Here is a 19,805-nt window from a genome sequence, read left to right as displayed (position 1 = left end):
ATACTTGACAATTTCCCCCCCACCCCGCACCTCCCAAGTAATAATAATATGAACAATAATAACCCATAAACAACCCACATTAATAATCCATTAATAAATTAATAGCATTTATTTAATTTCTATAATAACATCTTACTATAATTCACCAAATGTCCGTCTGTCCGTCTGTCCGTTCGAAGGTACCGCAAAAACGGCTGAACCGATCGCAACGATATTTTGGGTGGGTATTCCTGGGACCTCTTGGAGTAAAATAGGTTATATTGGTTTTCCAATTTTTTTCCCCAATTTTCCAGTTTTTCCAAACACGATGGAATAATATTTACCGATATGAACAGTGATGTGGCTTTTATTGAAATTTTACAAAATAAATACTGTTTAGATTTTGATGAGAATTATGAACCTGCCACGAATGCGGAAGTGGACAGATTACGGCAATGCGCGGGTTTGATAATATCCCAATACAACCGTCATTCAATCGTAATGTTAAATCATTAAACGTTAATCGTGTTAATCGTTTTGTTAAAGTATCAATGGATGATTGGAATTGAGTGAATACAAGTACGATTTTGAATTCGTAATTGTATTCACCCAACCGTACGGAACTTCACATCAGGATTTAAATATTTGTTTATGTCACGAATGTTGTTAAAAGTTTATTATATTAATGTATATTTGTGATTGGAGTTATGCTGTTTGGAATGAAAAAAGAGATATCGAGTTCAAGTGAATGACAGAATGCCGTGACGGTTTTACGTTCTAAATGTGAAATTCGCAGATCGCCATATGCAGATTCGCCATTGACTGGGAATGGAACCTGTTTGTTTGCAAATGGGTACGTTATTCATGGAAGTCCTTCACGAACTTGCTGTCCATGTCTGACATGTGACTGAAGGTGCTACAGGAATGTGGAATTTATTGGTTTCATGCTTTAGCATTCACCGTTTCTGCATTGTCTGTTTGCTTCTGGCCTCCCACCCGTGCATAGCACGGGTATCTCACTAGTTTATATAATACTAGCTGAGGTACCCGGCTTCGCCCGGGTTGAATAAGAATAATACAAATATATGATGAAAAGAACATGTATATTTTAGAGCAATATCACAGTACATTTCCTACATGACGTTTTTTCAATTTTCAATTTCTCAAAACCTCTGGGTATACAACATTTCTGGTTTTCTTACTTGGTGCCAAGACATAAAGATTGCTTGGTTTTCCAACCCTCGAGCAGCTCACGTACAGCTGGCCATGGGCAAACACTTGTTCTGTGAAGTTCAGGCCTACAACCTTCATTGATTGCCTCTGCGCCCTGTTGATGGACATAGCAAAACATAGCCTGATGGGGAACTGAATCCTCTTGAAGGAGAATGGAAGGTCAGGTGGAATAAGTGGTATCCTTGGAATGAATACTTTCTCTCCTCTGTATTGTCCTGAGAGGATGGTTGCCTCTAGGACATGCAGCATCATTTGCTGGATTGTCAATCGTGTTCCATTACACAGCTTTCGTGGATCAAGATTCCTTAGAAGCATGATTGGTGCTCCCACCTTGAGAATCAACCTGTGTGTTGGGAGTCCTTGAGGCTGACGACTGTTGAGAAACTCAGTTGGGAGGTTTACTGCCTGATCTTCATCTGTCACTTTGTCAAGAGAATCATAATTTCTTTCATGACGGGCAGCGAACGTCATTATGTGCGACATTATGTCACTCCTACGGACGTGAAAACATTTGTTTTGCTTAAAAATATATTTAAAATAAATAAAATAGTACATAAATTAACAATAAAAGAATCTAAAAAACAATTTAAAATACAATAAAAAGCACATTAAAAATATATAAATATGTACGTACAGTATACTGTACATACGCGCAACCGCTGATTCTCATTCAAAACAGAGGTGACGTACAGTATTCCTTTACTGTGTCTGTGTTAGCCATGGGTCCGAAGAAGGATAATGCTAGTGTTTCCAAGCGTAATGTGGTTACGATGGACGATAAGGTAAATCTGATTAAAAGGTATGGAAAAGGTGGAAAAGTGTCGGTGATAGCGAATCGGAACCGCAATGCGTCATGGGATCGGAAAGGGGCAATAACGCCACCACAAACTACACCATGGAATTGCAGCTGGCCTTGTTTTTTAAACCATTGATATTAAAATAAAAAGTAGCCTATAACCACCGGAATTTTATGCTGATTCCGAATCTGTGTCTCAAGCTTTTCTCCGATGTGTAGTTCTTGAGTTATAAGCGGACATCCAGACAGACACACACACACACACACAGACACTCCTTTATATATAGAGACATTTTTTGTAAGTATTGTATATATAGGAAGGCAACATTTTTCTTACTAATTACCTGTACTCGTGTATTGAGAAAGGAAAAGCCTTGGCGTCTCAAATGTGTAATGTGAGTAGCTCGCTCCGATAACTTTTTGAACCGTCCTTGTACCTACGTAGACATTTATACATGGTTCGACATTATTGGCAAGTTTGGCAGAAACAAATGCCCACCAAGTAATCATTAAAACCTGAGTGCACAAGATCCACGTGTAGCGGTTACCGGAAGCATGACACAATTACCGTGCACCGGCCGATGACGCAACCGGCAAGCGGTCACGTGTCCGGATTCGCCCGGGCGTGTCCAGACTTGCCCTCTCGGGCGAACACTTGCCTTGCATACCATGCCCCGTCGAGAGGCGTGACTTACCTATTTTGCATACCACGCCCCGCCTGAGAGGCGTGGCTTTTGTGTGTTCAGTTTGCGTTATAAATTGCCGCCCGTTCGAGGGGCAGATTCAGTGTGCTTTTGAGTTCTTTGGTTTTGAGCTAAATAAATAGCTCGGTGAAACTTCGTTCCTGTGTCGTCCATTTTGTCTGGCTTTATCGTGCGAGCACAGCTCCCACAATTGGTGACCCCTTTCTACGAACACGGCGATGGAGTCAGCTGTAGCTTTGAAGCTCCCGGGCTTCTGGGAGTCTCACGCGGCTGTTTGGTTTGCTCAAGCGGCTTCTCAATTTGCCCTGCAGAACATTACGGAGGACACGACGCGCTACCATCATGTAGTCTCTGCGCTCACCGCCTCCTCCGCTGCCCATGTTCTGAGCTTCCTCCAGCAGCCGCCGAACGCCGACAAATACGGCGCGCTCAAAGACCTACTCCTCGGTGCGTTTGGACTCACGGAGACCGAACGCGCACGACAACTACTACACCTCCCGGAGCTGGGCGACGCCCGTCCATCCGAAAGCATGGACCACATGCTTGCTCTTCTCGGTGACCACAGCCCGGACTTCCTCTTCCGCGAGCTGTTCCTCCAGCGGCTACCCGGGTAGGTACGCTTAGCTTTGGCTAATTCGCCCATCACGGACCCTCGCGCCCTGGCCAAGGAGGCCGATAAATTTTTCTCGGCCAGGCGAAACGTCGGAGCGGCCACCTGGAAGCCTGGGCCGACCGAGGCAATGCCCGCGCCACGGCCGGTGCCTCCACCGGCCGAGTCCGCACCACTGACGGCTGCGGCCACCGCGACGCCCCGTCGACCGAACCCGACGCGACCGACAGAGCCTCCACCAGAGCGGACCATGTGCTATTACCACGCCAGGTTCGGGCAGAAGGCCAGAACGTGCCGCCCACCGTGCACTTTCGGCGGGTCGGGAAACGACCAGGCCGGCGCTCGCTGCCTGCCATGAACGTCGGCCATTCAGGCAGCCTTCTTTTTATCACGGACACGGAGTCCGGGCGGCGTTTTTTGTGTGACATCGGCGCTCAGCTGAGCGTGATACCCGCCTCGGTGGAGGACAAACAGGCCGCACTTTGCGGCCCTGCCTTGGTCGCCGCAAACGGTTCCTCCATCCGCACCTTTGGTTCGCGCAGTGTCGCATTCTGCTTCGGGGGCCAGCGCTTCAGGTGGGACTTCATCACGGCGAACGTGCCCATGGCCTTGCTGGGTGCAGATTTTCTTTGTGCGCATGGGCTTTTGGTCGACGTCAAACGGCGTCGGCTCATCAACGCGGAGACCTTCAGCTCGCTCGCTTGCTAATTGAGCGGCTCCGCTCCGACCAAGCTAGCCTGCACGCTCCCGGCCACGGACGATTTCACCCGCCTACTCGCCGAGTTTCCCGCCCTCACGCAGCCGACGTTTTCGGCCGTCGCCATCAAGCACGGCGTCAAACACCACATCCCGACCACAGGTCCACCGGTCTACACCAGGGCTCGCCGCCTCGACCCGGCCAAACTCGCCGTGGCGAAGGCGGAATTTGACGCGCTGGAGCGGTTGGGCATTGTGCGGCGCTCGAACAGCGCGTGGGCCTCACCCCTGCACATCGTGCCCAAACCGGGTGGTGGATGGCGACCATGCGGCGATTACCGCCGCCTCAACGACGCCACCACCCCCGACCGGTACCCGATACCACACATACAGGACTTTTCCGCCCGTTTGGCGGGCCGGGTGATCTTCTCCAAGGTCGACCTTATTCGGGGCTACCACCAGGTACCCGTCCGGCTGGCCGACGCTCCGAAGACGGCTGTAATTACACCTTTTGGCCTCTTCGAGTTCCTCCGAATGGCGTTCGGCCTTAAGAACGCGGCCCAGGCCTTCCAGCGGCTGATGGACAGTGTGCTGCGCGATCTCACCTTTCCGTTCGTCTACCTAGATGACATTCTCATCGCCAGCACTTCCCGGTCGGAGCACCTCGTCCACCTGCACACGCTTTTCGAGCGCCTCGTCCAGCACGGCCTCATCATCAACCCGGCAAAATGCCAGTTTGGCGTAACGGCCGTCGACTTCCTGGGGCACCGCATCACGAAGCGCGGGGCCGTCCCGCTGCCTACCAAGGTGGAGGCAGTCACAAGTTTCCGCGCCCCCGCTCCATCAAGGCCCTACAGGAATTTTTGGGGATGGTAAATTTTTACCACCGGTTCGTGCCTCGCGCCGCCCAACTCATGCGCCCCCTGTATGAAGCCCTCCGGGGCAAGCCGGCCAAGCACGACGTCGCCTGGACCACAGAGATGGACGCGGCGTTCACGGGCGCTAAGCTGGCCCTCGCCAATGCGACCATGCTGGCACACCTGGCGCTCGACGCACCCATCGCCCTCACCACGGACGCTTCCGACTACGCGGTGGGCGCCATGCATGAACAGTGGGTGAACGGAGCTTGGCAACCGCTGGCCTTCTTCAGCCGGCAGCTTCGCCCTAACGAGCGCAAGTATAGCGCTTTCGACCGCGAGCTCCTCAGCCTTTACCTGGCGGTTCGCCACTTCGGCCATCTTTTGGAGGGCCGCCCGTTCACGGCGTTTGTGGACCACAAACCCCTGGTCTTCGCCATGGCCAAGGTTACGGAGCCGTGGTCGGCCCGCCAGCAGCGCCACCTCTCCGCCGTGTCCGAATTTACGACGGACATCCGGCACATTGTGGGCAAGGACAATGCTGTGGCCGATTGCCTCTCCCGGTCTGGCGCAAACGCCGTCCACCTGGGTGTGGACTTCGCCCGCATGGCGGCCGACCAGACCGCCGACCCCACGGTGCAAGCCCTCCGAACAGCGGACACAGGCCTGCGGTTGGCTGACGTCCCCTTCGAGGACACAGGCACGGTTCTCCTGTGCGACGTTTCCCTGGGCCAACCTCGCCCCATCGTGCCCACCGGATGGCAGCGGCACATTTTTGATGCCCTCCACGGCCTTTCCCACCCGGGCCGGAAAGCATCACAGAAGCTCGTGGCAGCAAAGTTCGTCTGGCACGGGCTCCGTAAGGACGTCCGCGACTGGGCCAATGCCTGTGTCGCCTGCCAGCGCGCGAAGGTCCACCGGCACACCCAGGCCCCGTTGGCACGATTCGACGTGCCCGCGCGGCGCTTCGACCATGTCAATGTGGACCTGGTGGGACCCCTTCCCTCCTCGCGGGGTTTCACCCACCTCCTCACGATGGTGGACAGGACCACCAGGTGGCCGGAGGCCGTCCCGCTGGCATCAACAACATCCGCCGATGTGGCGCAGGCCTTCATTGGCACTTGGATTGCCCGTTTCGGCGCGCCCTCGGACATCTCCTCCGAAAGAGGCCCGCAATTCACCTCTGAGCTTTGGGGCGCGGTCGCCCAGGCCTTGGGGGTCAAGCTTCACCGCACCACGGCCTACCACCCCCAAGCCAACGGCTTGTGTGAGCGGTTCCACCGCTCGATGAAGGCCGCTCTCAGAGCCAGCCTCCAGGACGACGGTTGGGCCGACAGGCTCCCGTGGGTCCTATTGGGCCTCCGAACGGCCCCTAAAGAGGACCTCCAGGCTTCCACCGCCGAGCTGGTCTACGGCCAGCCACTGCGCGTGCCAGGCGAATTCATCCCTGACGCCACCGGCCCCTGGTCCACGGCTCGCCAACGCTCGGACCTCCAGGAGGCCGCCAGGAGATTTGCCCCCGTGCCTACGTCCCACCACGGCTGCCCCCAACCCCACGCCCCCCCAGCACTTTGCACTGCGGAGTATGTTTTTATCCGGCACGACGCACACCGGGGACCGCCCCGGCCGCCGTACGATGGGCCTTTCCGGGTCCTGCAGAGGGACGACAAGTCATTCATCGTCGACATCGGCGGCAAGCCAGACCGCATCTCCATGGACCGCCTCAAGCCGGCCCATTTGGACCTCGACCAACCTCCACGGTTGGCCCTTCCTCCACGACGGGGCCGTCCCCCGTCAACCAAGCCCCCCGCCCGACCATCCACCGCCACGCCGCCTACCATCCCCACACGAATCGCCAGGGGTCGTTTCGGCCGGGTCATCAGGACCCCCCTCAAACTGACTCTCCCGGTGCAGGTTAATACTGGGGGGCGCATGTAGCGGTTACCGGAAGCATGACACAATTACCGTGCACCGCCTGATGACGCAACCGGCAAGCGGTCACGTGTCCGGACTCGCCCGGGCGTGTCCAGACTTGCCCTCTCGGGCGAACACTTGCCTTGCATACCACGCCCTGTCGAGAGGCGTGACTTACCTATTTTGCATACCACGCCCCGCCTGAGAGGCGTGGCTTTTGTTTGTTCAGTTTGCGTTATAAATTGCCGCCCGTTCGAGGGGCAGATTCAGTGCTTTTGAGTTCTTTGGTTTTGAGCTAAATACATAGCTCGGTGAAACTTCGTTCCTGTGTCGTCCATTTTGTCTGGCTTTATCGTGCGAGCACAGCTCCCACACACGCATCAATCAGATAAGAATCTGTATCCCACAAAATAACGAACACATTGAAGGAGCTGGGGCTCCCACGTCGATCGGAAGAATGGACGCGACAAAAAGCTGGAATTCATCCGAGTTGCTTTAATCAAACCAAACACTCAGGCACTCTGAAAAGCCCGTTTATCGGGCAGCAATATATATACATATTATCCCGGAGCGTTTGCCCAGGAAAGGCGAGAGGGGGCGTGGCCCAGCGTCCTGGCTGCGGCCTGGCAAGTTGAGGGCGAGCCTGCCCGGGCGTCCTGGACGAGCCCGGCATGGTGATCGCTCCGCGTCCTTGATAGGTGCAAGGCGATTGTGAAAACCCAGCGGTAGCCGCTACAACATCAAATAAAATAATAACATAGGCAGTGGAAATGAAACATTCAGATGCAAAAGGTTTCTAAGTTTGAAGGAAAACGTGAAGTTCTGAATTCTACATGGAGTGTGGACTCGAGGAAATTACTCAGGCATAGAGAGGTCGGTTCACATATTACGTACGACGATCAAGGGACAGTTCGACTGTCAAGAGATTGAACGGGCAAAAAGACAAAGACGGACAAAGGCACGACTTTAAAACTAAAACAGCACGGTTATATTATACTTTCATATAAATAACAAGATAATGAAACAAAAACCTGGCAACCATTGTGTATACTCCGTGATGCTGCACACTTTTGACGTTGTTATAAAACGTATCACAAGCAAATCATCGTCGATGTGCTCTGTTTTGAAAAGCTCCGCCCCTTCTGTTTGACAGGCACATGCCCCGCCCTCGACCACACGCATTCCCCGCCCAAGCCACACGGCATGTCCCAATCGCGCGCTGTGCGTGCGAAGCGAGCTCCGTAAGCCGCCTCGCATTGCGTGACGCTGCACCCCGGCTTACAGGCGGCCCCGTACACCTTTGCCCTCCTATCTCCATCAGTGCCTCGCACGCAACGCCCTGGCCCCGAGCCTGACATCCCCGGGCGCCACATTCTTTCTGGAAGAGCTTTCAACCCAGTTTCCCCCTGTGACCCCGACCATGCCCGAAATGTCACGCTGACCCCCCTCCCCTTCCTGGGGGCTAGGGGGTGGGGTAAGGGGCGATAAACCTTGCTGAACCGATGGGACCATCTTGTTGTTAAAGTATTTAAAATCCTGACCTAATTTTGTCCACATCAATTTGCTGTTGTTCCACCTTGAGCACGAAGAGCAGGTCAGACCGTAGCTGCCACGAGCACTCCGTGTCCATTGCTGGGACGTATCGCTCTAGCAGATTTACCGTTGATCCTCCAGAGCAAGTGCACAGTCGGTCACTGGGTGGATCGTGGTTTCCTGACTCTCAGGCTGAGTTCCAAGATGTCCCACAATGCATTTGGGGCTGTAGACGCAAGGTTAATGTAGTGTTACAGTTGGTAGTGTAGCGTTTACACAAACCTACCACACAAACCCCCTTTATAAGGCTTGTGCAGCCATACACATCCCACAGGAGAGTGCACAGGTAGGTAGCACGTTTACCTTTGAGTTCCCTAGTTTGGCTTTGATTCCAGACCCACGATAAACCGTCGGATCGGTGCTTCGCTGTCATCGATTGGTATCATGGAGGGTACACTACCTTTGATGGGTGTCCTGTTTGCTGGCATTTGTTGGTGGACATAAACGACACCATGACGTCTGTCACACAAAGACTAGGTGGGTTAAAAGTTACAAATATCTGGACCTCAAGTCGAACGTCAGCCTTTAGCCAGAAGGTTCAGGAAAACCAGGACCACAAACCTTGGCCTGCCGACCATTTTTACCAAAAGCACGTGAAGCTAAAAGCGGGGTTAAGCAATTGAATCCTGTCTGTCTGTCTGTCCGTTTTTATCAGTTTATGATCGTCAGTTTATGATCCAGGAACAGCCTATTTAAATCGAAAGCTGTATTTTGAACACGAATCGGAATAAGAGGACATGTCTGTCATTTTACAGTACTTTGTTTCTGAATTTGTTGTGACCGCACATGCACATAAAGGAGAGGTTGAAGGAGCTGGGGCTCCCACGTCGATCGGAAGAATGGACGCGACAAAAAGCTGGAATTCATCCGAGTTGCTTTAATCAAACCAAACACTCAGGCACTCTGAAAAGCCCGTTTATCGGGCAGCAATATATATACATATTATCCCGGAGCGTTTGCCCAGGAAAGGCGAGAGGGGGCGTGGCCCAGCGTCCTGGCTGCGGCCTGGCAAGTTGAGGGCGAGCCTGCCCGGGCGTCCCGACCGAGGCCTGGCAAGTTGAGCGCGGGCCTGCCCGGGCGTCCTGGACGAGCCCGGCATGGTGATCGCTCCGCGTCCTTGATAGGTGCAAGGTGATTGTGAAAACCCAGCGGTAGCCGCTACACACGTCCCCCCAGAATCGACTTGCACCGGCAGGGTCAATTTGAGGGGGGTCCTGATGACCCGGCCGAAGCGACCCCTGGTGGGTCATGGGAGGGGGTCCGGTGTGGTGGTGGGCGGTCGAGTGGGGGGCACGGTGGACGGGGTGACGCACAAAAACATACTCCGCTGTGCGAAGTGCTGGGGGGACGTAGGACTGGGGGTCACCGTGGTGGGATGTTGGCACGGGGGCAAACCGTCGGGCGGCCTCCTGGAGGTCCGAGCGCTGGTGAGCTGCGGACCAGGGACTGGTAGCGTCGGGCACGAATTCGCCCGGGACGCGTAGCACCTGGCCATAGACAAGCTCGGCGGTGGATGCCTGGAGGTCCTCCTTGGGGGCCGTGCGGAGGCCCAAAAGGACCCACGGCAGCCGGTCGGCCCAACCGCCGTCTTGAAGGCCGGCCATGAGCGCGGCCTTCATGGAGCGGTGGAATCGCTCGCACAACCCGTTTGCTTGGGGGTGGTAGGCCGTAGTACGGTGGAGCTTGACCCCCAGGTTGCGGGCGACCGCGCCCCACAGCTCGGAGGTGAACTGTGGTCCGCGGTCTGACGAGATGTCCGCCGGTGCGCCGAAGCGGGCGACCCAGGTGGCGATGAAAGCCTGCGCCACATCGGCGGTGGTGGTGGAGACGAGGGGAACGGCCTCCGGCCACCTGGTGGTCCTGTCCACCATGGTGAGCAGGTGTGTGAACCCCCGTGACGGGGGGAGGGGGCCCACCAGATCCACGTTGACATGGTCGAAACGTCGTTCGGGCACGGTGAAAGGTGCTAGCGGGGCCTGGGTGTGTCGGTGGACCTTGGCCCGTTGGCAGGCCGTGCAGGTGCTGGTCCAATCGCAGACGTCCCGACGAAGGCCGTGCCAGACGAATCACGCCGACACCAGCTTCTGGGAAGCTTTCCGGCCCGGGTGGGAAAGGCCGTGGAGGGAGGCGAAGATGCGGCGTTGTCAGGTGACGGGCACGATGGGGCGAGGCTGGCCTTGGGAGACGTCGCAGAGCAGGACAGTGTCCGCGAAGGGGATGTCGGCCAGGCGGAGGCCCGTGTCCGCCGCCCGGAGGGCTTGCACCGTGGTGTCGGTGGTTTGGTCCGCCGACATAAGCGCAAAGTCCACGCCCAGGTGGACCGCGTTCGCGCTGGCCCGGGAAAGACAGTCGGCCACGGCGTTGTTTTTGCCGGCGACGTGCCGGATGTCCATGGTAAACTCCGACACGGCGGAGAGGTGGCGCTGTTGGCGGGCCGACCACGGCTCCGTGACCTTGGCCATGGCGTAAACCAACGGCTTGTGGTCGACGAACGCCGTGAAAGGTCGGCCCTCCAGGAGGTGGCGGAAATGGCGGACGGCCAGGTGTAGACCGAGGAGCTCCCGGTCAAACGTGCTGTATTTGAGCTCGTTCGGCCGGAGCTGCCGGCTGAAAAAAGCGAGTGGCTGCCAAACCCCGTTCACCCATGCCACCCAGACGTGGCATGGAGTCACCAGGAGCTGTTCTGCATGAATCCACAATGAAGTTCTCCAATTCACGTCGGTTTAATGGAGGTGGAAACCGCTGTCTTAGGAGTCTCTCCACAGTCCCACAAATTCTGTACGGGATTGAGGTCCGGCGATTGGGAGGGCCATGGAAGATGGTTACTTCGTCCTCGTGCTCCTCAAACCACTCAGTGACGACAAGTGCCCTGTGGACTGGAGAAATGTCGTCCCGAAAGACACCCATCCCAGCAAGGAAGAAATGCCACATCATGGGATTAAGATGGTCGCTCAGGATGATGAAATGGGGTGTTGCATCAACCCTGCCTTCCAATGAAATGAGTAGACCCAGGTCATGCCAGGAAAATGCGCGCCACACCATTATGGAACCACCAGAACATTTTACTGTTGGAACCAGGCACTTGGGGCTGCAGAAATTCCTGGGCTGTGTCACCACTATGGCATACGTAGCATCAGGGAGAACATGGTGCAGGGCAACTCATCAGACCATATCACATTGCTCCACTGCTTGACAGTCCATTGCTCCTTGCAGCACTGGACCCACAAACATGCATCGCCAGGTGTTATGAACAGTTTGTGCGTAGCAACAGGGGTATGGTATCCCCCCCTGTGAAGTTCATTTCTGACCATTTTCGATGATAAAGGATGCTCACAACCCACATGGAGCTCCGCACACAGTTTGTCCACCATAGGTGCCCGCGGAACTACCTAACTTCCGGTTAGTGCACCCTTCGCGACAACAGTCACGTGATTGGATACGTTGAAAACAAACCACAAAAGGGCACGTGTTACAGCCGGAAATTATGGAAACGGTGTAGGTTATTTGATCATAACTCGCTTAATTCTTGTCTGATCTTTAAAATTTTAACTTTCCGACAAACTAGAAGTAATTCTCTTTCTAACAATATGAAGTTTTATGAAAAATAATACGAAATGATTGTATAGCCGCCCGCGGAACTACCTAACTTCCGGTTAGTGCACGCCCTTCGCGACGACAGTCACGTGATTGGATACGTTGAAAACAAACCACAAAAGGGCACGTGTTACAGCTTACGTCCGGTAGTCTCGCCCTCACCTATTTCTCTCCTGTTTCACCTCACAGTCAGAATTAATGCCCGCACATCGCGCTTGTCATGTATGCACTTCCGCCCCCTGTTGCCCTTTGATGATGACATCTTTCCTTCCTTTTGTGGGGTCTTTCCTTTGGTGAACATTTCCACAAAAAAAGTTGGGAAACATTTTTCCACCACCAAACATGCATGGTACTGTCATGGCGAACAACCAATATACTTCCATAATGTATTTTGCGGTTTAGCAATATGGCAGTTGGCCTGCAGCCAATGGACGTTACATGGTGTACCAATATGGCGCTGTTCACATGCCGATAGGTCTAAAGGCCCAAAAACCTGTTTAGGCCCAAAAACTTGATGAGGCCCAAAAACTCACAGTTTTGTGTTGAGATGAAGGTAACCAGAAATCCCAAATAATCTGCACCTTCTCCTCGAATGGACAGATGTCTGAGCGGATAACACATTGACCGAGGAAATTCAACTTCACACGCCGGAATATGCACTTTGTGGAATTTATGACGATGCCAAAGTCCTGAAAATGGGTGAAGAGATGAAAGTATTTCTGATGTTCTTGTGCGGTTGAGCTGGCGATTAGACTATCACCTATATACACGTAGTGGAAGTGTAATCCTCAGAGCACCTGATGGATAAAACGTTGAGATGTTTGTGAGGCATTGCGTAGGCCAAACGGCATCCGAAGGGCTTCAAACAGGCCGAAAGGTGTGGTGACTGCTGTCTTTGGGATATCATCTGGAATCACGGGAATTTGGGATGTCTTTCGGAATTTGGTGGTACGCACAAATGAGGTCGACCTTGCAGAAAATTGTAGCGCCATGGAGTGTTGCGGTAAAATCCTGAATGTGCAGAATGGAGAAACGGTCTGGAACAGTCGTGTTGTTAAAGGACCTGAAATCCCCACAAAGATGCCAATTTCCAGATGTCTTTTTGGATACCATGTATAGCAGTGAAGAACAACTCCTGGACGATGGTCTGATGATCCCACGTTATATATTCAAACCCCTGGCGGGCGATCAAGATGGACGAAATGTTCTCCAACAGTACCAATAGCACTGTCAGCGCCATTTAAGGAATATTCCTTTCAATTTTTCCATTCAGCGGCCGACAGTCTCAAAATGCTCACTTCCGCCCCCGTATCCACAGGAAAATGAAGTCCGCTAGTGTGATCCACGAGGAAGATAGGCGACTGGCTTGTTGCCTCGTCGTTTCCCTGCGGCCTGTACGAGCATGGTGCGCTGATGCACTGACGAGCATCATCACCAAAGGGCACGTGGTACCAACACCAATCTGGAGCGTTTACGGAAAGTGAAGAATGGTAGTTCAGGATCCGGCATTTCCCTCTATTCCCACAAGGAGTACACGAAGACGGCACGACAGGTGTTGCACAACATGAAGGTCCAGGAAGAGCTTCTTAAGGTCCGCCATTTCAAATTGTAGCTGTGCGACATGTTGTGGTGGAGGTTTCACACGCATCGGCGGTTTGTGCCAGCTCTGCGTTAGCTGCAAGTACCATGCGGATGTGTGGCGGTAAACGTTGCCAGAACAACTCAGAAGGAGTGACTGGTCGAAGGTGGCACCCGAGAAGCTGCTGCATATGGCACAGTTGTTGTGTGGGTCTTTAATCTCCTAAATCCTCAGCTATAAGAAGTTGTTGCAATTGGCAGTAAGTACACTCGTAAGTCGTAAGGGAGTCGTAGGTACACTTTATGAGCGCAGTCTTCAAACGTTGGCGGTGCAGTGAGATATCTCTCACATCCGTCGCATACTCTGGTGACATGAGCCAACGATGTATTTCATTCGCGTCCACTCAGTCGTAATGTTCCTGGTGTCAAATTGCGCTTCCACTTGTACAAGCGACAGCTGTGGGTCATGAGGCCAGAATGGCGGCAGCAGAACATGGCCGCTTGGTCATTTCCGGTGACTGGCTGCGCGCTCGTAACACCTTGTTCGCCAATTTGGATCACGTCGGGGTCACCAATTCAGCGTGGAAGAAAAGACGTCCGAGCCGTTCGAATTCCGGGTCAATTCTCTTTATTCAAATCGGACCCGTCTGACCCACACGTACTTCCGGCTCACCCGGTACAGGAAATGCCCCGATAACGCAGAGGTCAAGTGTAGTGTTATGGGGTCCTCCCCTATCCCCTGGTCTCGGTAAACCTCCGAACCCCGAGAGGGTCCCCGGCAGAAAGATATGTTATCCTTGGTTGAAATCAATCAATAATGAAACCCTCAATGAAACCATCAAAGGAAACAATCAAATCAATAATGAAACCACACCAAGGGTTATGAACAAACAATAATATATTATAAATCACACCGGAATCACGACACAAATAATAATAGCAATTCACCCTACAATCACTATCTTAAGATGGTACCACCTTATCTAGTCCTTTAACCCAAACTCACGGCACTCCCCCAATGTCCCTGCACCCCTCCAAGGCGAAGTCGATTCGCTCCAGCGATCGTTGGATCAATGTCCGTTCAAAACAATTGAGGCATGGACGATCGAAGCAACCCAGAGGTCACGTGGTCCAACACCCAGCAAAATAGCAGTGGAATGGAAAACCTCCCAAAGACGCGCTCCGACGTACTCATTTGCGGTTCAATCAGCGAGTCTCCTTATAATCCCCCAAAAGCCACTTTCTGGCGCAGCCGTCCCCGGCAACCCACCGGGGAATAATGCCCGGCCGACGTGACAAAAACCTTTTTTACTGAAGGCAGCGTGCGCGGCGAAATGGCGGACAGCTTTCACTCGAGCCGGGCTTCGAGGCAAGGAGACTCCGGAACCTCAATGCAGATACCCGACTACGCAGGCTCCACAGCACTCCGGCGATATCACCTATCATACGAACTTCCTTTCAAGGACTCAAAGTTCACTCGCACTGTACGCTCGACCGCTCGGTACGGAGCTTCAACCAAGATCGTCTTTTTTTTCTCTCCACGCCTCTTCCTCCTCGCTCCCTCCGTCTTCCGGCTCCCGATCCGATTTCCGGCCACATTTTACCAGGAGCGCTTTTTAACCTTTTCACCACAATAACCATTTCCTTTAAACCATAATAACCGCCGTTTCCTTTCCAACCCCGATAAGAATAATACTACATCACCAGCAAGGTTATAAGTGGATGACAACCACACCCACGGAAGGGCCGAATCCGTAACAGTAGTTACATGTTATAAAATGAAAGGCAAAATGATGCCACTACACAGACACTGCTGGGGCTTCGGGTCTTTTTGCCTTGAGGTAGCCCACCTGGAAGTTGGTGAAACGTCGCCTGAGACAGGATATGCTCCCGCATGTTTATTACCGTACTAGATTATCTGGGTAGATCTATGTACTGTTTTGGTGGATGCTCCTTTTTCCTGTAAATACGTACGTATGTATTTGGATTTGAACCTTTCGTTATTACATAACTTGTTTGTAAAGTAGACAGATGTTTGTAAAGTTTGGTTACAGGTGACCGGACTGATAGGCTAAACGTCTTCCTCCTGTGTTTGAGTTTGATTGTGGAGTACATTTGATGTATGTATTGTATCCTAGAGAAGGCTAATGCAAACCACCTAGAGCAATCCTCACCATGAGACAGCTTCTGCTCTGCCGACGACGATAGGAAGGGTTACCTATATGTCCTCATCATCGCCTTATTTGTACTAAGTGTAGTCCGACATAAACTCAAAATAACAGTTTGAAATCGAAATCATTTTCAACCCAAAGAACAATGTGTCGATGTCGCCCAGAGGAGGTGAAGCTCGTGGGATGAAATTTGCAACTTAACAACCTTGCAGTGTCCATATGTTTTATACCTCTCCCACCTCCCCCCAAGCCCACTCCATCCCACACATTTCCCGATGTCCTTGCTCTTAAATGTTGTGTTTGTGTCCTTCCTCCTCTCTCCCCATCTTGTCTACCGCTCCCCTTATTTTGTATTTTATGTGTCCGTTTGTCTTTTTGTGTGATTAATGTTAGCTCTTTCACAAGCCTCGATCTTGTACAGAAAAAAAAAGATTAAAAAAAGATCTTTGGGTCTTCAGTTTAGTTACCTGTCGTGCCGTTAAATACCACCAGGTGGGATGACTCAGCCGGTCATCCTTCCGAGGTCCGCAAAATGAGTACTTGCTTACTGGTAATGGGGGGAGGGGCGGGGGGAGGGGAGGGCGGCGGGGGGCACTGATGCAAACAGCATCAGCAGGTTGCATATAGCATCCACAGGCTGAAAACAGCATCCGCAGGCTGCAAACAGCATCCGCAAGCTTCAAACAGCATCCACAGACTACAAACAGCATCAGCAGGCTGCAAATAGCATCCACAGACAGCAAACAGCATCCGCAAGCTTCAAACAGCGTCCACAGGCTGCAAACAGCATCAGCAGGCTGCAAGTAGCATCCACAGGCTGCAAACAGCATCCACAGGCTACAAACAGCATCAGCAGGCTGCACATAGCATCCACAGGCAGCAAACAGCATCCGCAAGCTTCAAACAGCATCCACAAGCTTCAAACAGCATCCACAGGCTACAAACAGCATCAGCAGGCTGCAAACAGCATCAACAGGCTGCAAACAGCATCAACAGGCTGCAAACAGCATTAGCAGGCTGCAAATAGCATCCACAGGCAGCAAACAGCATCCGCAGACTGAAAACATAATCCGCAAGCTTCAAACAGCATCCACAGGCTACAAACAGCATCCATAGGCTGCAAACAGCATCTGCAGGCTTCAAACAGCATCCGCAAGCTTCAAACAACATCCGCAAGCTGCAAACAGCATCCGCAAGCTTCAAACAGCATCCGCAAGCTTCAAACAGCATCTGCAAGCTTCAAACAGCATCCGCAAGCTTCAAACAGCATCGACATGCTACAAACAGCATCCGTAGGCTGCAAACACCATCCGGAGTTTGCAAACACCATCCACAAGCTTCAAACAGCATCCACAGGCTACAACCAGCATCAGCAGGCTGCAAACAGCATCCGCAAGCTTCAAACAGCATCCGCAAGCTACAAACAGCATCCGCAAGCTTCAAACAGCATCCACAGGCTACAAACAGCATCCACAGGCTACAAACAGCATCCACAGGCTACAAACAGCATCCACAGGCTGGAAACAGCATTCACAGGCTACAAACAGCATCCACAAGCTTCAAACAGCATCCACAGGCTACAACCAGCATCAGCAGGCTGCAAACAGCATCCGCAAGCTTCAAACAGCATCCACAAGCTACAAACAGCATCTGCAGGCTGCAAACAGCATCCACAAGCTTCAAACAGCATCCGCAAGCTTCAAACAGCATCCACAGGCTACAAACAGCATCCACAGGCTACAAACAGCATCCACAGGCTGGAAACAGCATTCACAGGCTACAAACAGCATCCACAAGCTTCAAACAGCATCCACAGGCTACAACCAGCATCAGCAGGCTGCAAACAGCATCCGCAAGCTTCAAACAGCATCCGCAAGCTACAAACAGCATCCACAAGCTTCAAACAGCATCCACAGGCTACAACCAGCATCAGCAGGCTGCAAACAGCATCCGCAAGCTTCAAACAGCATCCGCAAGCTTCAAACAGCATCCGCAAGCTTCAAACAGCATCCGCAAGCTTCAAACAGCATCCGCAAGCTTCAAACAGCATCCGCAAGCTTCAAACAGCATCCACAGGCTACAAACATCATCAGTAGGCTGCAAACAGCATCCGTAGGCTGCAAACACCATGCACAAGCTTCAAACAGCATCCACAGGCTACAACCAGCATCAGCAGGCTGCAAACAGCATCGGCAAGCTTCAAAGAGCATCCGCAAGCTTCAAACAGCATCCGCAGGCTGCAAACAGCATCCGCAAGCTTCAAACAGCATCCGCAAGCTTCAAACAGCATCCGCAAGCTTCAAACAGCATCCACAGGCTGTAAACAGCATCCACAGGTTGCAAACGAAACCCCAACATTTGATTTGCGTTGTTCACGTGTGAATACAAAGTTAATGACACAGAGTGAACTCGTGAAGGAACGTTGATGCATATGGGAAACAAACAGTTGGTTATAAAGAGGTGCGGGTACCGCCATTGTCCAGCGATCGCAACATGCACCGGTTGTGAAAGGGCGACCACCGGATGGAGTGGGGGCGTGGCGTGCAGGTGCACGCGTCGCGTGTAGACACGGCTCACGGAATGACCCAGGTCACGGGTTCAGCGAAATGAGGCACCCCACGGGCCGGGTTCGTGCGGAGCAGGGAAGCGCCCCGATTGGCCGCCGGGCCCTGGGGCGGGAGCTCAGTGCTATAAAGGCGGGAAAGCCCGGCTCGCGCAGAACGGCAATTTGCAGAAGCGATTGTGGATCGGATTTTGCAAAGTTGGAAACAGAAGTGTCAGAAGTTCGAGCTCGGCGACGCTTTCCTCTTCGTTTTTGGCGGTAAGAGTGCAATGGCGAATGCTTAATAAGTGTGATTGATTGTTGTGGACATGTTTTTCTGTTTAAATAACTGCAATCCCCTAAATCATTGCACGCATCCTTTACATGCGATCTGAGGCTTCATTGATTAACGTGAATATCAACAGGTAGACACTGAAATCCCCGATGATGCCACGACAATCGACGTCGTTTTTCGTTTGAAGGTAATTTAAGCAATGACTGTAACGTGTGTGTACCATGGAGCTTTAGTTAGTGCGTGTACCCTGGAGCTTTAGTTAGTGCGTGTACCATGGAGCTTTAGTTAGTGCGTGTACCCTGGAGCTTTAATATGTGCGTGTACCATGGGGCTTTAATTGGTGCGTGTACCATGGAGCTTTAGTTAGTGCGTGTACCCTGGAGCTTTAATTATCGCGTGTACCATGGAGCTTTAATTGGTGCGTGTACTATGGAGCTTTAGTTAGTGCGTGTACCCTGGAGCTTTAATTGGTGCGTGTACCATGGAGCTTTAATTGGTGCGTGTACCATGGAGCTTTAATTACCGCGTGTACCATGGGGCCTTAATTGGTGCGTGTACCATGGAGCTTTAATTAGTGCGTGTACCATGGAGCTCTAATTAGCGCGTGTACCATGGAGCTTTAATTAGTGCGTGCACCATGGGGCTTTAATTACTGCGTGTACCATGGGGCTTTAATTAGCGCGTGTACCATGGGACTTTAATTACTGCGTGTACCATGGGGCTTTAATTACTGCGTGTACCATGGGGCTTTAATTAGCGCGTGTACCATGGGACTTTAATTAGTGCGTGTACCATGGGGCTTTAATTACTGCGTGTACCATGGGGCTTTAATTAGCGCGTGTACCATGGGACTTTAGCGCGTGTACCATGGGGCTTTAACTACCGCGTGTACCATGGGGCTTTAATTAGTGCGTGTACCATGGGGCTTTAATTAGCGCGTGTACCATGGGGCTTTAATTAGCGCGTGTACCATGGGGCTTTAATTAGCGCGTGTACCATGGGGCTTTAATTAGCACGTGTACCATGGGGCTTTAATTAGCGCGTGTACCATGGGGCTTTAATTAGCGCGTGTACCATGGGGCTTTAATTAGCGCGTGTACCATGGGGCTTTAATTAGCGCGTGTACCATGGGGCTTTAATTAGCGCGTGTACCATGGGGCTTTAATTAGTGCGTGTACCATGGGGCTTTAATTACCGCGTGTACCATGGGGCTTTAATTAGCGCGTGTACCATGGGGCTTTAT

At 52.4% G+C, this 19,805-nt stretch overlaps 1 protein-coding gene and 1 long non-coding RNA gene across 4 annotated transcripts in view; one reads left to right on the top strand and one right to left on the bottom strand.

Moving 5' to 3' along the window:
* LOC144894229 (uncharacterized) overlaps window positions 1–18,290 on the bottom strand; it is a 49,454-nt gene extending 31,164 nt beyond the window's left edge. The window contains exon 1 of one of the 2 annotated variants that reach the window (XR_013624898.1): window positions 18,196–18,290. This is a non-coding gene — a long non-coding RNA (uncharacterized LOC144894229). Of the gene's footprint in view, window positions 1–7,820; window positions 7,863–18,195 lie in introns of those variants that run through there. The other variant, XR_013624897.1, reaches the window with a different exon arrangement.
* Window positions 18,291–18,298: 8 nt separating this feature from the next.
* LOC137436414 (cytochrome P450 1A1) overlaps window positions 18,299–19,805 on the top strand; it is a 29,514-nt gene continuing 28,007 nt past the window's right edge. Inside the window, exons 1-2 of one of the 2 annotated variants that reach the window (XM_068130176.2) lie at window positions 18,444–18,546; window positions 18,693–18,749. Coding sequence is in view for 1 of the 2 variants with exons in the window: in XM_068130175.2 (XP_067986276.2) it covers window positions 18,332–18,546 (215 nt within the window). In the remaining variant the exon portion in view is untranslated. Of the gene's footprint in view, window positions 18,547–18,692; window positions 18,750–19,805 lie in introns of both variants that reach the window. The other variant, XM_068130175.2, reaches the window with a different exon arrangement.

Source organism: Myxine glutinosa, chromosome 11, assembly GCF_964187855.1.
Source record: "Myxine glutinosa chromosome 11, kmMyxGlut1.1, whole genome shotgun sequence".
Classification (NCBI taxonomy): Eukaryota; Metazoa; Chordata; class Myxini; order Myxiniformes; family Myxinidae; genus Myxine; species Myxine glutinosa.
The sequence above is the reverse complement of the archived record's forward strand: the minus strand, read 5'-3'. Positions and strand labels throughout refer to the sequence as shown.